Genomic DNA, 14,728 nt, shown 5'->3' on the forward strand with positions numbered 1-14,728 from the left:
AAACCCTCAAAAAACTCAAACCCCTCCTCTACTTCTCGGACTTTCGTACAGTACTCCAATCTATAATCTTCTCAAAAATTGATTACTGTAACGCACTCCTACTGGGACTCCCTGCTACCTACATCAAACCTCTACAACTCCTTCAAAACGCTACCGCACGCATCCTCACCAATGCCAAAAAGAAAGACCATATCACTCCCACCCTCTGTAACCTCCACTGGCTTCCTATCCACTCACGAATTCTATACAAACCCTCACCCTCATCCACAAAAGTATAATTAATGAACACTACAACTGGCTAAACCCACCCTTCACCCTTCGTACCTCCACAAGACCCACCCGCTCCTCCCTCCGTGGAACCCTTATCCCTCCCTCCACAAAATCCTCCAGACTCATCTCCACCACGAACAGAGCCCTCTCCCTCGCAGGCCCTCCCCTCTGGAACTCCATGCCTCTTGACCTACGCATTGAAACCTCCACACCCACCTTCAAAAAGAAACTCAAAACCTGGCTCTTCCTCCAAGCTTACCCCCAATCGTCTTCTTTACCTACTAACACCTTAACTTTACCTACTAACACCTTAACCCTACCACCTCCCCGTACTAACACCCCCTCCTCTGGACCTACCCCCCACACCCTCTAATGACTTACAAACCCCACTCCTAACTTCTAGCACATAATATATGACACATAGCTCTATCGTTCCCATTTTCTCACCTGAATCTCTTATTTTCTACATGCCTATACAGTTTTGTATATAACCTATGTATATTTCAAGAATATAACCTATGTCAATTTGCCAATGTATATAGATGTCAATAATATAACCTATGTATACGTCAATAATCTCTCGACCCCTGTACATATTACTCCTTTTGTACCTGTACATATTACTCCTTTTGTACCTGTTTTTCACCCACCCACCCTCCCCCCCCGCCCCCTCCCCTGTCTCGACCACCCCTACCCCTCTTTCCACAATTTTGCTAGTTTTGCTCTGTTTCTGAGCTATGTTTTAAACACTGTTCCTTGTAAAGGCTCTGCCTACATATCTTTGTTTGTAAGTTATCTGTAAACCGGCACGATGTGCAAACGGTTGCCGGTATATAAAATTAAATAAATAAATAAAAAATAAATGTGTGTGTGAGAGAGAGAGTGGGAGCCTGTATGAGGGGATGTGTGTGTGAGAGAGAGAGAGAGTGGGAGCCTGTATGAGGGGATACGTGAGTGAGAGAGAGAGTGGGAGCCTGTATGAGGGGATGTGTGTGTGAGAGAGAGAGTGGGAGCCTGTATGAGGGGATGTGTGTGTGAGAGAGAGAGTGGGAGCCTGTATGAGGGGATGTGTGTGTGAGAGAGAGAGTGGGAGCCTGTATGAGGGGATGCGAGAGTGGGAGCCTGTATGAAGGGATGTGTGTGTGAGAGGGAGCCTGTATGAGGGGATGTGTGAGTGAGAGAGAGAGTGGGAGCCTGTATGAGGGGATGTGTGTGTGAGAGAGAGAGTGGGAGCCTGTATGAGGGGATGTGTGTGTGAGAGAGAGAGTGGGAGCCTGTATGAGGGGATGTGTGTGTGAGAGAGAGAGTGGGAGCCTGTATGAGGGGATGTGTGTGTGAGAGAGAGAGTGGGAGCCTGTATGAGGGGATGTGTGTGTGAGAGAGAGAGTGGGAGCCTGTATGAGGGGATGTGTGTGTGAGAGAGAGAGAGTGGGAGCCTGTATGAGGGGATGCGTGAGTGAGAGAGAGAGTGGGAGCCTGTATGAGGGGATGCGTGAGTGAGAGAGAGAGTGGGAGCCTGTATGAGGGGATGCGTGAGAGAGAGAGAGAGAGAGAGTGGGAGCCTGTATGAGGGGATGTGTGTGTGAGAGAGAGAGTGGGAGCCTGTATGAGGGGATGTGTGAGAGAGAGAGTGGGAGCCTGTATGAGGGGATGTGTGCACACGCGAGAGAGAGAGAGAGGGGGAGCCTGTATGATGGGATGTGTGTGTGTGTGTGTGAGTGAGAGAGAGGGAGCCTGTATGAGGGGATGTGTGTGCGCGAGAGAGAGAGAGGGGGAACCTGTAAGAGGAGGTGTGGATGTGCACGAGAGAGTGGGAGCCTGTGCGTGTGTGTGAGAAAGTGGGACAGAGGGAGCCTGTGTGAGGGGCAGTACTGAGAGAGGGGTCAAACTCTGGGAGTGGAGATAGAGTGGAAGAGTTTGAGCCTAGACGGGGAAGGGAGAGAGAGGGGAAGGTAAAGGAGTTGGGGCCTGAGAGGGCTAAGTGAAGGATTCTAGGGAAATTTTGCTCAAAATATTTAAAACTCTTGCATCTTTAAGTAATAGGTTTTTTTTCTGTATTACATTTTAAATTAATTACTTAAAGACTGTCATGTATATTGTGTTATTTTGACCAATATAAAGTACGTAGGTTTTTGCAGAATTTTCAGTTTTTGTGTGCAGATTTCCCCAGGGTTAAAACTTGCAACCTGGCACTGATCTTTTTGCAAGACGAGTACTACCAGGAAGTCCCTGCCTGTGAGCTTTGAAAACACTTGTGAGGCCCTGTCCTGAGATTTTGCAGCAGCTGGGGGTATGGCAGCATTTTGGCAGAATGGGTTTTGTGTGCCAGGAGCTGCTGATGATCCAGGGGAAGGTGAAAACATTCTGTGCATCCATCTGAGGCCAGTTCTGAAAAAGTAGCAAAGAAATGCCTTCCTGGCCAGAAATAGGGTGATACATAGCACTTTTCTCTGTTGTGCAGCTTCATCATTGTACCCGTCAATTTTCTCTTTAGAAACATCTCCAGTTTATTATGAAGTTAATTTAGTGCTGTAGCCATAACTACGTCTGCTGGGGAAATATTCTGTGTCTAGCCTTCTGTGTAGGATTTTCCCTGATGAAGGAGTTCTTGGTATATGGATTAATAAGTTTTGGTTTCGTACAGTATGTTATTATTATTAAGGTGCTGATAACCTCTCTCTTCCTGACCTGGAAGTTTCCCGCTCAGTTGGAACCGGCCTTTATTGGGCTACAGCATCACTACCCGGGGCTTTTGTCCAGTCACTGGAGTGACGGTGCTTAGCCAGGATCCCTCCAGCTCTCACCACTGAGCATTGAGTGCGACTTCTGCCCCACTCTGGGGCTGTGAAGGTTGCTTTTGTAGCATGGTAGCATGTGGTACTGCTGGAGAGCCACCAATCCGGACTCTCATCATCTTACCTTTAGCACCTGTGTCTTGTTATAAAAACTTGGCCCTTAAAAGTGACATAATCCTTCCCAATAGTCAATATAACACCATGTCTATGGTATATGGTCACTGGAAACAGGTCAAGACTCCTTGTGTTGAATGTTTTTACTAAGTACTCAACATGCTAGCAATATAACATGTTACAGCCAGGTGTAAAGTCTCTGCAGTAGTGTCCAGGACTGATCAGAAATTATATTTGCAGGTTATTTGGTTTTAAAGGACCTGGGAATTAAAGTGGAGAAATTCGTTGTCTGCGAGATCTGTGAAGACTCTGCGGCAGTGGCGAGACTCAGCCAGGAAGGAAACATCACATACAAGCATGATGTGCGGAACATCACCAGGAGAAATGTGAGCACAGCACTTCCGTTCTCCTCTCTCAGCCCATGGCATGTAGGACAAACGCCACTGTAAGCTGACTATTTCACACAAGCCTTCAGTGATGGAAATTTCACTACCCACGTAGCTAACTTATTCCAGTGTTAAACAGCAAGCTTCTTTGCTCAATTTTAACCCATTATTTCACACACAAAATGTTCAGAGAAGGTAAGCAAAGATGATTAGGGCTAGGAGACTGAATAACGAGGTCTCTTAGTGGTGGGAGGTTGACAAAGTGCTACCTTTGACTTGTAGCTTCATAGATACCCCTACTGTTTATACTATAAAATGCAGGAGGTTGATCCATCGCTAGAGATTTGGGCCTCCTCCTGGCAAATAGCAGATAAATAGTTCATATTTGGGAAATTCTGCTGTCGTAAAAGAGGATTTTCCTAGTGTGTAGCCAGATGGACTCAGGACTAATGGGTTTATGCTCCCCTGTTAGCAGATGGAGACAGATTTCAAAGCTGACATCACCCTAGATATACCTCAGCCATTCAGTATCTCTCCGTCTCCTAGCAGATGTGGACGTGCTTTCCCTATGGGGATCGCTATACTCTTTAGAAGAAGAAATTCTACTTTTAAATTGGAGAAACATTGAGCCCTGCTCTCCTGTGGTGATACCTAGAAGTCCCTCCCCCAGTTGAGAATTCCTGAGGTGATTTCTGAGATCCCTCAGAGAGGAGCCTTGGTCCAGTAGCCGGTTCCCGGCGTGGACTTCGCTGCTGAAAGGCTGCGGATGCAGGAAGCCGAGCACAGCAGTGACGGCCAACGCCCTCTCCCCCTGCAGCCAAAAACCGTCTCTGTACTCAGCTGGTAAGCGCCGAGCCCAGGTAAGTAAAGAAAGAAGAGGATTCCTTTCAATTCAGAGACGTTGGAGGGACATCGGTAAGACTTCCTTTGGTCTCCTTGCTGGACGTGCCGGACTGACTACATTCCCGATCCTGTTGGGGTAAGGGACGTGGGCTTCTGAGTGGGTTGAGCGCCCCCCCCCCCGATGGGCTAGGCTCTGCTTTAGACTCTGTGGGCACATCAAGCGTTTCCATGAAGAACCGAACCACGCTCTCAGACTCTTTACGCCTCATAACACTCCTTAATACAGTTTAAAGGCCCTTTGCCCAATTGTGCAGTTGTACATATGCTTTGCCTTGCTTTTCTTTCCTCTCTTCCGCCCCCACGGTTATTTTCTTGATTCGCTTTGTACTTTTTTTTTATCCTGTTTTTATCCTGTTTGAAAATCTCCCTGTTTCGATGTATTTTCCAACTTTGTGTTTTATGTAAACCGATGCGATGTGTTTTTTATGAACGTCGGTATACAAAAGCTTATAAATAAATAAATTGCTAATGGCTCTGGCAGCAAAGAAACATAAGCACCATTCCCTTTGTGCTGCCTGCCATATTAGGGCTACACAGCCTGACCTTGATTCTTACCTATGTCAGCACTGTGAGGAGGCCCAGGGAGAGTTGGCCTCCAGGACTATGCTAAGCCCGGCTCCTCCCATTCAGAGGATGGGTCAACCACGAACTTAACCAGTCGCACCCCAGTCCTAAGTAATCCCGTGGCTATGTCTGCCATGGGACAAGGAAATTCAGCAGCACCTACCCCAGTACCTCCTGGGCTAGACATCGACCCGGTGGCCTTCTCTTGGGTGGAATTTTTTCAAGGCCTTCAATCATTCATATAGGTGAAGTCTGTTTCACCTGCCCCTGTCTGGGCAGAACCCCAGCCCCATCGACAGGTCTCGAGACATGCTTGTCTCACCAAGGGTATCTCTGGCAGGGACCCAGACAACGCGGACGAAGAAGGGGATCCAGATTCCTTGGAAGATGGAGAAATCGCACCAGGTTTGGAGCCATATCGGACCATATTATGGTTTTTCCATAGAAATGAATTGCCGGCCTTGCCTGAGAGTTCCTGGCGCGGACCCATGACGGAACCAAAGAAGAACCCCATCCTGGTGACTCTACAGAAAGCCTCTTGCTATTTTGCAATGCTGGAAGCCATCCAGGATTTGATTGACCTGGAATGGAATGCTCCAGAAGTGAGTTTTAAAGGTTGTCGAGCATTGTAAGCTCTATACCCACTGGATCTGGCGGTGAGAGAGTGCCTGTGTTTCCCTAAAGTGGATGCCCTGGTCTGCACCGTTTCGAAGTGAACAGCTATCCCAGTGGAGGGAGGAGCGGCCTTAAAGGAGAAAGGAAGAAGCATCAGTGACACTTCCATTTACACTGGCGTGGTCTACAGCGTCTGTTTAATTAGTTTTACGGTACCGGTAATAATGATGATTTTAATCTTTTAGACGCTGAACATTAAGCCCTTGACAAAGAACCTGGACGGTTCGAAACATGGAACCATGTCGGGCATAGCGATGGCTTCAGCGACTGCACTAAGCTAAGTTCACTATCACATTAAGCAAAGAAAATAAATGAAAAAATTGACTCTTACCATTCACCGATGATTATACATAAGGCATATCATCTAGCAAAACTGCTATTCAGATGAAGCCTATTATGATGGGTCAAAATTAACCGAAGCGTCTGTTTAATTAGTTTTACAGTACCGGTATATTTTTGGATACTTGACAGAGTGGGCTACAGGCCTCCAGATCAGACAGAAGTGGACAGATCTGGCAGAAGACAACCGAAAGATAGGAAGTGTAACTGGCGTGTCACTGGCGCTTCTTCCTTTCTCCGTGCCCCCTGCAGTTCAGCTACTCGGATGTTGCTTTTCTTATTTTCAATATTTCTATACTGCCTATCAAAAAGTAGCCAGACTGTGGATGCCTTCAAGGGGCTCTGCTCAGACAAATGGAGACAGTATGTTTAATATCAGGGAGGGCTTTGAGCAGTTGAGATAACCAGGAAACACTACAGACAAGGCTAACAGCAAAGTTTGGGGGGGGTATCTTATAAAATCCTGGATCGGCGGGCAGCCTGCCTCCGTTCCCTCCGAGGCCGCTCCGAAATCGGAGCGGCCTTGGAGGGAACTCTCTTTCGCCCTCCCCTCCCCTTCCCCTCCCTTCCTCTACCTAACCCACCCCCCCGGCCCTATCTAAACCCCCCCCACCTTTGTCCACGGATTTACGCCTCCCGAAGGGAGACGTAAATCCACGCGCGCTAGCGGGCCGCTGGCGCGCCGAGACGCAACCCAGGGGCAGTTCCGGAGGGCGCGGCCACGCCCCCGGGCCGAAACCACGCCCCCCCGGGCCCGCCCCCGAAACGCCACGTCCCGCCCCCAAAACGCCACGTCGATTGGCCACGCCCCGACAAAAAACCCCGGGACTCACGCGAGTCCCGGGGCTCTGCGGGTGCCGGCAGGTCTGTGGAAAATAGGCACGCAAGGCCCTGCTCACGTAAATCCGGGCGGATTTACGTGAGCAGGGCTTTTAAAATCCGCCCCTTAATGTACACCAAGCCACCTCTCCTGGGTTCACGATTCAGTATTTAAATGAGGGGTTGTGCTGAAAGGAGGCGCTAGGGACAATTGCCCACCCCTAGTCACTCCTTGGCAGCCCAGGAGAAGTGGCTGTCAGCGGGTTAGGAAAACAGATGCTCAATTTTAGGAGCATCCGTTTTCCTAACCCGCTGACAGCCATGGGTTGGGAAAATGGACGCTCATTAATTGAAAGGAAAATTGGTTCTTACCTGCTAATTTTCGTTCCTGTAGTAGCACGGTTCAGTCCAGGGTTTATGCATCCCTGCTAGCAGATGGAGACAGAGAAAGTTTAACTGACAATGCTACATAATCCCTGGTGCCACTGTGGTTCCTCAGTATTAAATTGTACCCAAGCCAAAAAACGCTGGTAAAAAACATGGTAGAAAATTAGCCAAATAGCTAAACCCATTTCAGAATGGTAAAAACTCATAAACCTTAAAGAACTGGAAGCAGCCAGAGCTGAGTGAAAGACTTTCTACCTACCTAGAGCGGGCGGGTTCTGGACTGATCCGTGGTAGTACAGGAACGGAAATTAGCAGGTAAGAACCAAATTTTCCTTTCCCTGTTTGTACCTGGATCAGTCCATATTCCTGGGATGTACCAAAGCTCCCTAATTAGGGTGGGACCTAGAGAGTCCCGCTCGCAAGACACTCTCGCCAAAAGACAGATTCCGGATCCCCTACATCTAGACGGTAGTGCCTTGCAAAGGTATGCAGCAACTTCCAATCACCGCCCTAAAAATCTCCGTGGCGAAAGCAACTGGGCCTCCACCCTTCAGGTACCTGATTGCTTTTGAATATGTATGCCAAACCAAAAGCCTCTAAGCAATGGTAGCTTTGGAAGCCTGGGAACCTTTCTTCTCACAATACAATTGCGATGGAGAAGGTACAGAGAAGGGCAACCAAAATGATACGGGGAATGGAACAACTCCCCTATGAGGAAAGACTAAAGAGGTTAGGACTTTTCAGCTTGGAGAAGAGACGACTGAGGGGGGATATGATAGAGGTGTTTAAAATCATGAGAGGTCTAGATCGGGTAGATGTGAATCGGTTATTTACTCCTTTGGATAGTATAAAGACTAGGGGGCACTCCATGAAGTTAGCATGGGGCAGATTTAAAACTAATCGGAGAAAGTTCTTTTTTACTCAACACACAATTAAACTCTGGAATTTGTTGCCAGAGGATGTGGTTAGTGCAGTTAGTATAGCTGTGTTTAAAAAAGGATTGGATAAGTTCTTGGAGGAGAAGTCCATTACCTGCTATTAAGTTCACTTAGAGAATAGCCACTGCCATTAGCAATGGTAACATGGAATAGACTTAGTTTTTGGGTACTTGCCAGGTTCTTATGGCCTGGATTGGCCACTGTTGGAAACAGGATGCTGGGCTTGATGGACCCTTGGTCTGACCCAGTATGGCATTTTCTTATGTTCTTACAACTCCACAAAGCTAACAGGTGGTCTGATCTTCTAAAATCATTTGTCACCTTAAGATACCTCATCAAAACTCTTCTGATGTCCAAACGTCGACGCTCCCATGCATGAGGCTCAGAAGACTCCAAATCTAGAAAAGCCAGAAGCTCCACCATCTGATTAACATGAAAAGCTGAAACCACTTTTGGAGAGTGGTTTCAGGGGAGAAAGTCTGATACTTCAAGCATATCCAGCATAGCTCTCTGCTTCAACGGCAGGGGAGAAAGTCTGATACTTCAAGCATATCCAGCATAGCTCTCTGCTTCAACGGCAGGGGAGAAAGTCTGATACTTCACGCATATCCAGCATAGCTCTCTGCTTCAACAGCAGGGGAGAAAGTCTGATACTTCAAGCATATCCAGCATAGCTCTCTGCTTCAACGACAGGGGAATGAAGAAAAGTGGATCTATATACAGACAACAACCAACAAGTACTGAATTACATAGTCTGGGTAAACAAATAAGCATGGGTGTAGCTTGCTTATTGTGGCGGTTACTACCCCTAACTAATTAAGCTAGATATTTCACTTAGATGCAGCTCCAACACTGCTCTCTACATTAAGGTTACTAAGAGCCAAGAGTAACAGATAAGTATGAGAAAAAAAAAAAGTGACACACTTGCTGGGCAGACTGGATGGGCCATTTTGTCTTCTTCTGCCGTCATTTCTATAAAGAAGGAACAGTCCCACAAGGACATACCTGACTCTGAAATCTGAAGGAATTGATTGCGACAAGATAAAGCCTGCAACTCTGAAATTCTTCTTGCAGAACAAATAACTACCAGGAAAACAACTTCTAAGGTCAGATCCTTAAGAGTTGTCCTGCGGAGAGGCTCAATGGATGGCTCACATAAAACACAGAGGAGCAGATTAAGATTCCAGGATGGACAGACTCTTTTCACCGGAGGGTGCAAATGTTTAACCCCTCGAAGAAACCTGACCACATCCAGGTGGAAGGCTCTCACCAAAAAAGAAAAGGAAAAAGAAGCAAAATGGGTAAAACGACAGAACTGCAGATGTATGCACCAGCCACCATCTGCTGGAGACAGAAATACTGAGGAGCTGCAGGTGGCACCAGTGCTTATGAAGCAGTGTCAGTGAAACTTTGTCTCCATCTGCTGGCAGGAATGCATAAACCCAGGAAACATCTGTTTTCCTAACCTGACCGCCAGCAAATTATTATTTTTTTAACCTTTTGGTTCCTGCGACTTAATATCGCCACATTATTATTCATCAACCCACAAAATAATTGCAATTCCCCTCCTTACCCTTATGTATACCCAGAACTAGAAACATAATATTTACAAGTAATGTAAACTTACCTATTCCTATGCCTGATCTCAGCCATTTAATAAATTTTAATTCTGTTTGCAGCAAAATATAAGACAGCATAATTTTCAATCATAGTCCATAAAAGCAAGCAGCCCCATGTGAAACCGACCTGTTAGGAGATGATTTTGGGACCGGAATTCCACTTCATCATCATCTGCCGTGAGCCCTGAGTAGGAAAGCTTCCTTGCTACGCATTCTTCCTCCTTTAGGACGAGGATTCCACTGCAAAGGGTTTTCTTCTGCATTCCAAGGGTCCTTACGTTTTTTTTCCAGGACTTCCAGACAAGCAGATGGCTCAGATAGACGATAGTCTCTATCCTCCATAACCTCTCAGCAATAAGGACGTTCTAGCAGACAGCTTTCCCGCGAGGTCAGGGGGTAGCGTTACCTCCTTGTGAATTCTGAGCAGTTTGCTCAAGCTTTGGCCACCGAGACCCTGCCCACATGAACGTCTCGGCATTTCTTTTCTTTCTTGTGTATCCTAGCAGCTGAGTCAGTGGCTGGAAACGTCTCCTGTGAGAGAATAAAATGACAAATCCTGAAAGATTCTTACTTTTTCTTTGCTAATACTGAAGGATTCTTTGCCGTTAATGTTATTAATTTATTTTTTTGTTTCAAAAGTGCACAAGTGTCATGCATGAGGTCTTCTACTGTTGCCTGCCTTTTCTACTTTATGTTTTGAACTTTTCCAAGCCGCAGCCTATAACAAAATGCTTTTAAACAAGTCATCAACTTGTCTATGTAAATCTTCATCTCCGAGCGCCAGGATTTGGACATTATTCCACGCTTATTGACTTGCGTCTCCGCACTGGGTTTCTACTTTCGGTGAAGACTGCAGATCTGTTTGAAGAAGTTAATTTGCTCTGCAGTATGGAGTTCGGTTTCCATTACACTGTAGCTGAAATCAGTTATATTTTTTATTCAAGTTTACTGTAGCTTGTGTTACAAATGAATTAATTTTAGTCAAGTTCTCCACTTCTTTTCAGCAGTTTCTCTGCCAGCACCTTAACTTCAGTACCTGAATTGTGCAAAAACTTAAGCAGCTGGTGGTTAGAGGTTGGGCTGTGTGGTATTCCTTGTGACCTCAGACAGGTCACCTCACTCTCCACTACATCAGTACAAACTTAAAGGTAGATTTTTAGACCCATGTGTGCTTGCCGGCACACGGACGTACTGATTTTATAACTTTTGCGCATCAATGTACTCATGTTGCATGGCAACTCTTCCCCAGTTCCCTCCCAGTCCATCCAGTAAAGAAGCGGACCTTCCTAACCTGCCTCCCTTTTACTTAACCACCCCGCTGATTACCCTGCGTTTTGTTTTAAAACTTACTTGCTCTCCGCTGCGCGGGCCGGTGGGATCCCAGCGCACGCCTCAGCAGGACGGTGCCTAATGGTGATGTCCTGGCCTGCCCAGACCCCTTCCAGTGCAGGTACCGGGAGATCTGTGCCTGGCTGCAGGCCTCCGAGAATGCGCGCTCGCAGCCCAGCCACACACACAGGCCTCCCCGATTCTGCACACGCCGGGCTTTTAAAATCTGGCCTCCAGGGCCTTCTTTACTAAGCTTTTTCCCATGTTCACGAATAGGAGAAAAGCCTCTGGGAACAGGGAAATGCCTGCAGTTCCTGAATGTAAACTGCTTTGAGGTGCCAAAAGGCAGAATATAAGTCAAAGAAATAAATAAAGATGATCCCAAGTTCATCTCTTCTACGCGTCTTACAAACAGAGCAAGGGGAGCAACACAGCTTTTGCAGTTGTCCGTTAAGTAGGATCTTCTGTGTTTGCCTGGAGGAGGAGTTACGCAAATGTTTGACTGGTTTTAAGGCTTTTTAAAGGCAACAAAATGACCCCAAAAATCAAAATCCATCATTAAGCTTGGATGAGGGAAAACTATTGCCATCTTTGCTGGCCTCTGCCGAGGTCTCTGAAGTTTGTAAGTGCAGTCTCCATGTTAGCGACTTTCACATGCAATCTCCTATTGTGTGATAGAGCAACTGTGTGCAAAGATATGAATATACTTTGCGACAGAGAATGATTAATTTCTGATTTTACTTTTCCAGAAAACTAAACCTGCTGTGTGTGCTTGAATATTGCATCTGTGAACCACTGCTCTATGCCATCATCCAAGACATTAATGAAAATACTGAACATTGCCAGGCTCCGCCCCCTGCGGATCCTCACTTGATAGGACGCAAATCACTAGAGATGTGAATCGGAACTGATATCGGATCCGATTCTGGTTCCGATTCACATCTCACTGCTCTCCTAGGGTCAATTGTAGGCTTAGGCTGTGACTTCTCTTCTCAAGATATACTTGCCATAGACAGTAATACTTCTCCCTCACATAATCCGGGCCAGCGGAAGATATAGGCAGGGTAGGCGGAGCCCTAGGGTGGCGGGGCGGCAGAATAGTGGGGCAGGGTGGCAGTTTTGAAAAGAGCATGGAGCTGCAGGGCGTTTTCTGTTTTGGGGTATGTATTTCTTTGAGGAGCTGGGGTCGTTTGTCATGTGTGGTTTGAGAGAGAGAGAAGGGAAGAGAAATATCACATCGCCACCTAGGGCGGCTGAATACCCTTCCGCCAGCTCTGTACATAGTTATGTACAACGTGATCCGAAATATGCTTTTTTCTGGACATGCACTACAATTAAATGTAAAATTAAGAATTTGTATGATACAGTACAGAATATTGAAATCTGTGGCAGTTTAAGCTCAGAAGCTTTTTAGATTTTCGTATATTTTCTTCTTCCATTCCAGATTGAAGAATGGGGTCCTTTTGACTTAGTGATTGGTGGAAGCCCGTGCATCGATATCTACAGAGAGAATCCTGCCAGGAAGGGCTTATGTGGTGAGGGCTGAACCCAATTCTTTTCCACAGTTTTTATAGAAAGTCCTGGATGCCAATGACAATAGATTACATTGCTGACAGACCTTTGCTGCTCCTGGCACTCGTCTTTGACTGGAATGTCCCAAATCCCTAAATTATTGAGAAAATTACAGAAAATTATAAACCTTAATAGTGTGCAACTTCATATATACACAGAGCCTTTTGCTGAACTTTTGCTCAATATCTTCCCTTGAAAATGAATCATATTTTAACTGCAATCAGATTAGCAGTGGCCACACATTTAAAGAATGATCAAGTCCCTAGTAAAACTAAATGATGCAAGAGATACTTAAAAACTATGGAAAAATGACTGTAGTGTTGCATTAATGTAGTTGTACCATGGAGGAGAGGACGAGCAGAGGTGATATGATACAGACTTTCAGATACTTGAAAAGTTTTAATGATCCAAAGACAATGACAAACCTTTTCCGTTGGAATAAAATCAGCAGAACCAGGGGTCACGATTTAAAACTTCAGGGAGGAAGACTCAGAACCAATGTCAGGAAGTATTTCTTCATGGAGAGGGTGGTGGATGCCTGGAATGCCCTTCCGGAGGAAGTGGTGAAGACTAAAACTGTGAAGAACTTCAAAGGGGCATGGGATAAACACTGTGGATCCATAAAGTCTAGAGGACGTGAATGAAGAGAAGAGAAGAGGCATGGGGGTGGCTTACGGGAATGATGGCTACTACCCTTATTCAATAAACATACTCACAGTTAATGCAACTCCAACATTGCTCTATGCTTCAACGGCAAGAGGAAATGTGGGAAAGGATCTGCATTCACAAATAAGCGTGGGAGTAGCTTGCTTGTTACGGCGGTTACTACCCCAAACCAAATTAGCCTGATACTTTCAGTGCATATCGAAGCAGCTCACTGCTTCAACAGCAGGAGGGAATGAAGAAAAGAGGATTCATATTCAATCAACAAGGACTGAATTGCACAGGTTGGGTAAACAAATAAGCATGGGAGTAGGTTGCTTGTTACGGTGGTTACTACCCTGAACTAATCAAGCCTTTTACTTCACGTTGAAATCATGTACAATGCAGCTCACTGCTTCAACAGCAGGAGGGATGAAGAAAAGAGGATTTATAGTCAGACAACAACCAACAAGGACTAAATTGCACAGGCTGGGCAAACAAATGAATAGCTTGCTTATTGCGGCGGTAGCTACCCCTAACCAATTAGGCTTGATACTTCACAATGATGCAGCTCCAGCACTGCTCTCTACATCAATGGCGGGGTTGGAAGGAAATTAGAACCAAAAAGTTACCAATAAGGGCCCTGACCTCAGCGGTCAGAGTAACAGATAAGTATGAGAAAAATAAGTGTGAAAGCTTGTTGGGCAGACTGGATGGGCCATTTGGTCGTCTTCTGCCGTCATTTCTATGTTTCTAGGTAAATCTTCTTTACATTCACCAACAGCAGCACAAACCTGGGCTTATCTTCTTCTTGGGGGAACTTCTAATCCATGCATTATTTTTCTGCCCTCAATAGATGCTCTGTGGGTCTCACATCTTAACAGCTTCCGTGCAGTGACTTTGTTGGCTTACTCCCTTGTCTTACTGGGGACGTTTTGGAACATGGTTTACACGGCGATGACTATTCAAAGTGTTTCCATTTGAATACGGGGCACCTTCAAGCAGCGATTCATCTTCTTTAGGTCCAGGATGGGTTGGAAAGTGTCCTCCTTTTTTGGGAACCACGAAATAAATGGAGTACCGTCCGCTCCCCGGACAGCAAGGGGACAATCGCCTTCAGGGCCAGCAATCTTAAGAACATAAGAACATGCCATACTGGGTCAGACCAAGGGTCCATCAAGCCCAGCATCCTGTTTCCAACGGTGGCCAATCCAGGCCATAAGAAACTGGCAAGTACCCAAAAGCTAAGTCTATTCCATGTTACTGTTGCTAGTAATCTTTGTAGAGTGTCTTCTACCGCGGCTCGTTTGTTGGGGGGAAACGCATCGCGATTCCACAAAGGCAGGCATGAGAGGCCGAGAAAATTCTAAGGCGTA

The 14,728-nt window shown here is 46.2% G+C and overlaps 1 protein-coding gene across 1 annotated transcript in view; it reads left to right on the forward strand.

Moving 5' to 3' along the window:
* The window catches only part of LOC115088687 (DNA (cytosine-5)-methyltransferase 3B-like), a 43,281-nt gene that overhangs the window by 18,599 nt on the left and 9,954 nt on the right, over positions 1 to 14,728 (forward strand). The window contains exons 5-6 of the mRNA XM_029596942.1: positions 3,420 to 3,565; positions 12,583 to 12,673. Of these exons, the coding sequence (XP_029452802.1) occupies positions 3,420 to 3,565; positions 12,583 to 12,673 (237 nt within the window). The remainder of the gene's footprint in view (positions 1 to 3,419; positions 3,566 to 12,582; positions 12,674 to 14,728) is intronic.

This window comes from Rhinatrema bivittatum, chromosome 3, assembly GCF_901001135.1.
Source record: "Rhinatrema bivittatum chromosome 3, aRhiBiv1.1, whole genome shotgun sequence".
NCBI classification, from domain to species: Eukaryota; Metazoa; Chordata; class Amphibia; order Gymnophiona; family Rhinatrematidae; genus Rhinatrema; species Rhinatrema bivittatum.